We start from the raw sequence: 9,690 nt of genomic DNA, 5'->3' as shown, positions 1-9,690 counted from the left end.
AAGCGGAGGGGCGGAGATGAGCGGGACGTAAACATCCCGCCCACCTCCTTCCTTCTGCATAGCTGGTGTGAGCCGCAGGACGCAGGTAGATGTTCTTCGCTCCTGCGGCTTCACACACAGCGATGTGTGCTGCCGCAGGAACGAGGAACAACATCGGTCATTTCCAAATTATGGAAATGACCGACGCTACACCGATGATACGATTACGACGATTTTGCGCTCGTTAATCGTATCAAAAAGGCTTTACACACTACGATATCGCCTGCGACGCCGGATGTGCGTCACTTTCAATTTGACCCCACCGACATCGCACCTGCGATGTCGTAGTGGGCAAAGTGCCCCTTAGTCTGGGCTCCTCATGACAGTGCGGCAATCATCCCTATCTAGTGAACGGTTATCTCCAGTAATTGTATTATTACACCAGATTCTTTATGATTTTACAACGTCATCTTCTCCCCATTCAGGTCCCCACAATATCGGATCCTCTCAGTGGAGATCTTCTATATAAGAAAATTCTCCTGATTGCCCCATCAAGGATGGATATGGACAGGGACAAGATGGCGGAGAGGATATTACACCTCACCCTAGAGATCCTCTTCCGGCTTACTGAAGAGGTGAGAGATTCTGATGACGTCACATTACATCATTCTTATCTATGGGAATAACAGATGGACAGAACTGGAGAGGTGAGGACTCTGGAAATGTCTGGAGTGAGATTTATTACTGTGTCTCTCCATAACCAGGATTACACAGTAGTGAAGAAGACCTCTAGTGAGCGCTGTCAGGCCCCTGTGTCTGAGGGATGGGGAAGACCCCTGAGCCCAATCACGGGGCCTCAACCTCACCCCCCGATACATGAGGACATCAATGGCCAGAAGATCCTAGAACTCACCTACAAGATGATTGAGCTGCTGACTGGAGAGGTGACACTGCTGGGAATGCTGGGACATTATACAGTAACGCTATGAAGGGATCGGGGGTGACAGTATCATTGTATGTCAGGTTCCTATAAGGTGTCAGGACGTCACCGTCTATTTCTCCATGGAGGAGTGGGAGTATTTAGAAGGACACAAAGATCTGTACAAGGACGTCATGATGGAGGATCCCCAGCCCCTCACATCACCAGGTAATAGACAGGACTAAATACACACGGCCTATAATTATCTGTATGTAAGGAATGAATTCAGTCCCTGTATGTGTCTCCTCCAGTTCTATCCAGTAAGAGGACAACACCAGAGAGATGTCCCCGTCCTCTTCTCCCACAGGACTGTAAACAAGAAGATCCCGATGTTCCTCAGGATGTGTTTCCTCCAGCTCTATCCAGTAAGAGATACTCATGTACTTTCTGCACTAAGTTTGTGTTTACATTTTTAGGCTTTCTGCTCTGTTTTTTTTTCAGCTGTACTTTATTTGCTTCTTCTGCTGTTTGCTTCTAGTCCCTTCTCTATGTTGTTGTGAAGGGAACTCAAAGACCTGCAGAGGGTTCATAAATACCCTGTTTCCCTTAAAATAAGCCCTAGTTACAGTCAGGGCCAGTGTTAGGAGGAATCAAACTGTGCAATTTCTCAGGAACCCACTTTGTTAAGGACCTCATCAGTTGCATTCGGAAGTTGATTGTTTAAGGACCTTTGATGAAGTCATGTGACATGTAACCAAAGGTCTCTTAATTGCAGGAGTCTAAAAGAACTGAACAGAAGACAGGCTGGCATGGTGGACTGGCATTAGGGGGAAGGGAGAGCAAACAGGACAATTTCCCAGGGCCCCCATTTTCCTAGCGGCCCCAGTGTTTATATGCCGATTATAGGACTGTTTAAGAACCTTTTTGACATCACGTTATCTGACCAAAGGTCTCTTAATTGCAGGAGTATGAAGCTGAAGAGGAGACAGGCTGGTGTGTGTATGTGTGTGTATGTATGTGTGTGTAGATAGCTAGATAATAGAAAAAAAAGAGTTACAGCTGCACACTGAAATACCACATTTTTAAACTACCTACAAATATCTAATAAAATTATTGCTTTAGAGAATGTGAACTACTGGCAAACTACCCTGGAAGGATTGGAGACACCTATGTACAGAAGGAGATTTGACACCTAGACCTTGATTCTTCAAAGCAATTATGCCAGAATTCTGACAGAAATCACTTTTCAATCAATTTTTTGTGCAACACAGAGTTGTGAAAAAAGATTGTGCGACTAAATCGTCACGACGCGCTGTGCTGACATCACTCGCATGTCCTTCAGCTCCCAGCAGTACAAGCAGACATGGCCTCCTCTTACTTGATAGCTCATAGTGAAATGTATGACCTCCATCACCACCGCAAAGAAGCTGACTATCAAGCACGTGACTGTGATCGGAGAAGGCCTGATGGGTGTCGGGATAGCGCAGGTAGCTGCAGCAACCAGACACACTGTTGTTTTAGTGGACCAGACTGATGACATCTTGAAAAAGTCTGCCAAAAGTATTGAAGACAGCTTGAAAAGGGTCACTAAGAAGATGTTTGCGCACAAGCCTGAGGCTGCTGCACAGTTCATCAGCAAAACCCTCTCAAACTTCAGCCCAAGCACAGACCCAGTGGCCGTGGTGCACAGCAATGATCTAGTGGTGGAAGCCATAATAGAAAACTTGGAAGTGAAAAGCGCACTAATCAAGACACTGGACAAATTTGCACCAGAACACACCATATTTGCCAGCAACACATTCTTATTGGCAATAACTGACATACCCAACTCCACAACTAGGCAGGATCAGTTCGGAGGGCTGCATTTCTTTAATACAGTACCAATGATGAAGCTGGTGGAGGTCAATAAGACACCAATGACTAGCCAAACGACTTCTGACTCTCTCATGGACTTCAGTTAAACACTAGGAAAGATGCCTGTGTCATGTAACGACACCCCAGGGTTCATTGTTAACCGTCTTCTGGTACCATACCTAATGGAATTCGTGCATCTTCATGAAAGAGGTCATGCATCTAAGGAAGACATGGATGTTGCAATTAAATTTTAAGCCTGTTACCTAATGGGTCCTTTTGAGCTTTTGGATTATGTTGGTCTTGCCACTAGTAAATACACCTTTGATGGTTGGTACCAGATGGAACCTGAAAACCCCCTTTTTTGCCTCCAGTGAATTGCTCAATAAGCTTGGAAAGAAGACCGGAGAATGGTTTTATAAAGACAGATGGTTGGCCTGGCTGCACTGCAGAGCTATATTGTTATAGTCTCTTGTTTTCTTTGATTACGATGACCATTGTTGTTTTTACATTGCATGGTTTTCTGAGCACTTATTAACACTCTAGTGCCTTACAGTCATGATTCTCTATTTCATCAACATCCTATTGTACCGCTGATTCCAAACATTAATAAGTCATAGCCATTCTACAGTCAATAATAAATGAATGTACAAAAAATAAATTGTGCAACTTTTGGAGGTTTGACACCAATTTTAACCAGCTTTGCCAAAATGGGCACAGCTTCGCCAGAAGAAGGGTGTGATGTCACCGCTTCTCTAATTCATAACAAACTGCGATGTTCCCTATGCCAGAAATCTCACGCCAGTCCTTGACATTAATTTTCATTGTACATCGCCGGTCTTGATGAATTGGAGCGCTAATGTTTATCTGCACAGACAGCAAGACCCTGCTACCTGCTTTGGTTACAAAGCCTAAGGCGGCCTTTGCACATTGCGACATCGCAAGCCGATGCTGCGATGTCGCACGCGATAGCCCCCGTCGCAGGGACAATATCTTGTATTGCTGGCGTAGCGAAAATTATCGCTACGCCAGCTTCACATGCACTCACCTGCCCTGCGACCGTCGCTCTGGCCGGCGACCCGCCTCCTTCCTAAGGGGGCGGGTCGTGCGGCGTCGTAGCGACGTCACATGGCAGGCGACCAATAGCGGCGGAGGGGCGGAGATGAGCAGAATGTAAACATCCCGCCCACCTCCTCCCTTCAGTAGAGCCGCCGGCGGCAGGTAAGGAGATGTTCCTCGCTCCTGCGGCTTCTCACACAGCGATGTGTGCTGCCACAGGAGTGAGGAACAACATCGTACCTGTCACTGCATCGCAATTATGAAAAAGTCGGAGCCTGCAGCGATGATACGATAACGTCGCTTTTGCGCTCGTTAATCGTATCATCTAGGGTTTACACACAACGATGTCGAAAGTGACGCCGGATGTGCATCACTTTCGATTTGACCCCACCGACATTGCACGTGCGATGTTGCAACGTGCAAAGCCGCCTAAGTAAGGCGCCTTACTTAGGCCACATAGGTCATTTTCTTCTTGCTCAGCTGCCACTTTATTGGTGGACTTACAAGAACCCTTCTTTTTGTGGCCAAGTGTCAATTATTGGGGATCTATTGTCCCTTTTGTGTGTTTTGTATATTTGTGGGGATTGTCTGTTTTAAATGAAACTATTAAAATTGTATTTTTAGGGGTTTTTCTTTTTTGGTTTTGATGTTAATCACCCCTCTGTTCATAATTTATGGTCTTTTAACGTGCAAAGCCGCCCTAAGGATAGGCCATCAATCTTACAGTCCCGTACTAGCCCATTAAATATTTGGCATCTGTCACTATTTTATTTTCGTCTTCGAAAAAAACCTTTTTTGAAATTGTCTATGTTGTGGATCAATGTCACAACGAGATGCTTGCAGGCATCACCAACTGTCATGGCGGCATCAGGATCTGTGGAAATTACAGATTCTGGCACTCTGCTTGCTAACTTCTCTGATGTCTGTGAGCAGCGCAGGGAGACGCAGGCGACAAACCACATACTTAGTAAGACTAGCAAGAGTTATTCTCTGCTGGACTCCTTGTTAATGTCTTTGATACTGGCTCCCCTACAGAATGTCATCATTCGCTCCCCTCCTGTATATGCTGGCTGGACTATTCCATTAATGCAATCTATAACAAACTAGTGGCTGTTGTACATTATTGCTGTGAGCAGTTGTGGTGTTAACCCTTGTTGTCTTTTTGTTTCTGCCTTCCTGCTCTTGCTTTTCTCCTTAGTCTCTCACTCTTTATTTCTGTGAGTTTGAAGTGTGTCTGAATTTTGGTTTTCCTGTCTGTCTTAATCTGTATTTCCATCATACTCCTGCCCCTTCCTTCCATGTTCAAGGGTAATACAGAGGTTAGGGATAGCCTAAGGTCTCCTAGCATGAGGGAAAGTATAGCAGACCCCCTTCCCTCATTATCCTACAGTCACATTGCGACAATCAATCAGATTATTTATTATAGCACATTGCAGAGAACTGGTGCTAGGAATGGGAGATCTGAGTTAACGAAGATGTAACTCTTAAGGCTGCTTTACACCTTACAATTACACATGCGATCTTGCATGCGTTGGGACACGCCCCCATCGTATGTGCGGCACGTTCAATTTGTTGCCCTTGTTGCACAAACGATTAAATCCCGTCACACGTACTTACCCTCCATACGACCTCGATGTGGGCGGCGAACATCCACTACCTGAAGTGGGAGGGACGTTCTGCGTCACAGCGACGTCACATGGCAGCCAGCCAATAGAAGGGGAGGGGCGGAGATGAGCGGGACGAAAACATCCCGCCCACCTACTTCATTCCGCATTGCAGGCGGGACGCAGGTAAGCTGTGTTCATCATTCCCGGGGTGTCATACACAGCGATGTGTGCTGCCTCGGGAACATTGAACAACCGGACGTTCAATTTTTAATAATTGAACGATGTGTATGCGATCAATGGTTTTTCGTTCAATCGCAATCACACGTAGGTTTCACACACTACAATATCACTAACGATGCTGGATGTGCGTCACTTACGACGTGACCCCGCCGACACATCGTTAAATATATTGTAGTGTGTAAAGCCCGCTTTAGATCTCGAAATTGGACAACAGATCAGAATAATTTGTTTCCTAATTTAATTTCTGATGTTATGGTTTAAAAAAAATCTACTTTCAAAATTTATATCATTAACAAATAATAACATTGTGTTTATTTTTAGCCGATGACTATATCAGGAGTTCAGATGGACATCTAATATCTTCAGAATTTAAAACAGATACTTTGATTATCACACTTGATACATATGAAGAGCATGCTGTTATCCCAGATATACCTCCGGTGCTTCCTCGGAAAGCTTTATCATCTGATCTTTTCAAACAAGTCCAAAATTCCCATTTATCACAGAATTGTAAGCAAAATAAAAGTTACAGAAGGGATGTGGAACATGAAACAGCTCCTACAAAGGAGAAACCATTTTCATGTTCAGAGTGTGGGAAATGTTTTATTGAGAAATCAGGCCTTGTTAGACATCAGAAAATTCACACAGGAGAGAAGCCATTTTCATGTTCAGAGTGTGGGAAATGTTTTATTGAGAAATCAGGCCTTGTTAGCCATCAGAAAATTCACACAGGAGAGAAGCCATTTTCATGTTCAGAGTGTGGGAAATGTTTTATTGGGAAATCAGGCCTTGTTAGCCATCAGAAAATTCACACAGGAGAGAAGCCATTTTCATGTTCAGAGTGTGGGAAATGTTTTATTGGGAAATCAGACCTTGTTAGACATCAGAAAATTCACACAGGGGAGAAGGCATTTTCATGTTCAGAATGTGGGAAATGTTTTATTCAGAAACTAAACCTTGTTAAACATCAGAAAATTCACACAGGGGAGAAGCCATTTTCATGTTCAGAGTGTGGGAAATGTTTTATTCGGAAATCATACCTTGTTAGCCATCAGAAAAATCACACAGGGGAGATGCCATTTTCATGTTCAGAGTGTGGGAAATGTTTTATTCGGAAATCAGATCTTGTTTCGCATGAAAGATCTCACACAGGGGAGAAGCCATTTTCATGTTCAGAGTGTGGGAAATGTTTTATTCGGAAATCACACCTTGTTAGACATCAGAAAAATCACACAGGGGAGAAGCCATTTTCTTGTTCAGAGTGTGGGAAATGTTTTATTCGGAAATCACACCTTCTTAGACATCAGACTAGTCACACAGGGGAAAAGCCATTTATATGCCCAGAATGTGGTAAATGTTTTACTAGGAAATCACATCTTTTTTACCATCAAAAAAATCACACAAAATAAACCATTTTTATGTTCTGAATGTGGAAAATGTAATTCTCAGAAATCAGATCTTGTTAAAAGTATGATGGAGCCACACAGGGAAGGAACCTTTATCATTTTATCATGTTGTGAATAATTGAAATGTTTAACTGGTAAATCAAGTCTTGCTAACCATCAGAAAACCAGCAGAGCAGCCATTCTTGCTTTCAGAATTTGCCAAATGTTTTGTATCATTAATCAGGTCCTGTTGTCACATGAGTCACACGGGAGAAGCCATTATGATGTACTATAATTCAAAGGGTTTTATCCAAAAATCGGCTACAATTGCTCAAGTAAAAATTGGTGAGGGAAAGAACCATTTTCTCTCTTTTTAAACTTATCGTATTTTTCAAACCACAAGAATGTGGTCATGACGCACTGTTATGGGGGGATCTGCTGCTGACACTGTTACGAGGGTATCCCACAGTTTTTAGTGCAATGTGTTTAATGACAGGAAATCATATCTTGTTTACCATCAAACAAATCACACAAAATAAACCATTTTTATGGTCTGAATGTAGTAAATGTCATTCTCAGAAATTGGATTTTGTTAAATATTTGAAGAAGCCGCACAGGGAAGGAACCTTTTTAATGTTGTGAATTGTGAATAATTGAAATGTTTAACTGGTAAATCACGTCTTGCCGACCATCAGAACTCCCACAGAGCGGAGCAGACATTCTTGCTTTCAGAATTTGCCAATTGTTTTTTTTTATTAAAAAGCAAATAAGAGGCTAAAACATAACTTTTAATAAAAGTATGTAAAAGACCTAATACTTAGGCCAATGTAACCATAAGCATCCCCGACTGCTATCAGGATATAAGGCATAGACCACGCCACACAAGAGAGAGCCCCTCAGGGATGCCACAAATATAACAAACAAACAAAAAAGAAAAATATATATACATTGTTTTTCCACGTGTTATCCGGACAGTGGTCCTATATACATAACAAATTTATTAGAAAAACACAAAATACATAAATCATATAGATTATTGACAGCGGTCAACAGTTCAAATGTACATACAGCATTGATAGTACAGTTGATATAGAAAAGATTGGAATTGTCTCACCAATTAGGTGTTTTTTTATCATTAATCAGGTCCTGTTGCTCAAGTAAGAATTGGTGAGGGATAGAAAATGTCCTCTCTTTTTAAACATCGTATTTTTCGGACCATAAGACACACCTAGGTTTTGAAGGAGGAAAATAGGAAAAACAATTGAAGCAAAAATGTGGTCATGATGCACTATTATTGGGGGGATCTGCTGCTGACACTGTTACAGGGGTAATATTCCCCAATTTCTAGTGCAATGTGTTTGATGACTTTCCCTTTAAATAGTGCTTATCACAAATCTGTGGCTGCCTTTATTATTTACTAAAGCAATGGAGAACTGCAGATTAGTGAATTTTCTAAATATAATCCAGTACCAAAACTTTTTGAAGTGTCTCTAATGTCCCCAAAAGGAACTTCCAGGTTGTGAGATCCCACAACCCTCAGTGATCACTCTCACAGTCAAAGAGTGAGCTCTACGACACCAGCTCTGCGGCATCCTTCTTAAGCAGTTCACTAAAACCTTAAAAAAGTATGTGACCGCGCTGGATTAGTTGAGGGAGCAATGTCTCGTTCTTAGAGCAGCTGCAGAGATTTGTGGGATCCTGCTCTGCACACTGAGATCCCACAAAATGGAAACTCGAGCTCTACTTTGCTAGTAAGTTGGGTATTTCGAAAGCCTTTATAAACATTTGTGAAAGGTTTTGATACTGTATTATATTTAGATAATTCACTAATCTCAGTTTACCCAGTGATTTGTTTACTAAAAAGCGCAGCCCCAGATTGGAGATAGGAACTCTTAAGTATATCACATTGTATATAGTTGTATTTCAAAACTTGTTTTGTTAATAAATGCTTGTAAATGTATATTTTTCATGCCTGTCTTTCTCTGTTTAGATGTGATGATTTTGCCTCAGAACCTCTGGAGTTAAGGCAGAGCTGTAGGCATTTTGCACAAAAATAGTGAGGGGATGTCACGGAGTTGTCACGACCGGCTGCCAATACAATGGCAGAAGTGTTGGAAAATCCCAGAGATTTGCAGAACGTGTTGTTAACTGACAGTTCTCTGTTTCTGCAGCAACGAACTCTATGACCCTGGGAAACTTTCAGTTTTTCCTCTCAGTTGCCAGCCTCTGACTTCCTCTATAAACCTCACCCTGGGGTGCTTTGGGGGAGGTTTATAGTTATTCCTGGCTGTGGTTTGCAGCGGTCGTTTCCTTTTGTTCTACCACAAACGTCTTTGGTCGCTACCTTATACCTATACTTACCTGTCCGGCGATGTCGCTGTGACCAGCGAACCGTCTCCTTTCTAAGGGGGCGGTCTGTGCGGCGTCACAGCAACGTCACTGAAGCGTCACTGAACCGCCGCCCAATAGCAGCGGAGGGGCGGAGATGAGCGGGACGTAACATCCCGCCCACCTCCTTCCTTCTGCATAGCAGCCGGGAGGCAGGTAAGGGGAGCTTCCTCGTTCCTGCGGCGTCACATGCAGCGATTTTGCATCGCTGCAAAAACATGCAAAATCGCTAATCGGCGACATGGGGGTCCATTCTTAAAAA

The 9,690-nt window shown here is 43.0% G+C and overlaps 1 protein-coding gene across 1 annotated transcript; it reads left to right on the top strand.

Annotated features, from left to right (window-relative positions):
• The first annotated feature begins 668 nt into the window (after positions 1 to 668).
• On the top strand, positions 669 to 8,935 carry LOC142258968 (uncharacterized). The gene is given in 5 exon segments (XM_075331512.1): positions 669 to 923; positions 1,003 to 1,126; positions 1,210 to 1,323; positions 5,977 to 7,057; positions 7,059 to 8,935. Coding segments are annotated over 5 exon segments (1,695 nt in total). The 3' UTR covers positions 7,180 to 8,935.
• Positions 8,936 to 9,690: the final 755 nt, after the last annotated feature.

The sequence above is a fragment of the Anomaloglossus baeobatrachus genome (genome assembly GCF_048569485.1).
Source record: "Anomaloglossus baeobatrachus isolate aAnoBae1 chromosome 5 unlocalized genomic scaffold, aAnoBae1.hap1 SUPER_5_unloc_2, whole genome shotgun sequence".
Lineage (NCBI taxonomy): Eukaryota > Metazoa > Chordata > Amphibia > Anura > Aromobatidae > Anomaloglossus > Anomaloglossus baeobatrachus.
This window is presented reverse-complemented; position numbering and strand designations above follow the sequence as displayed.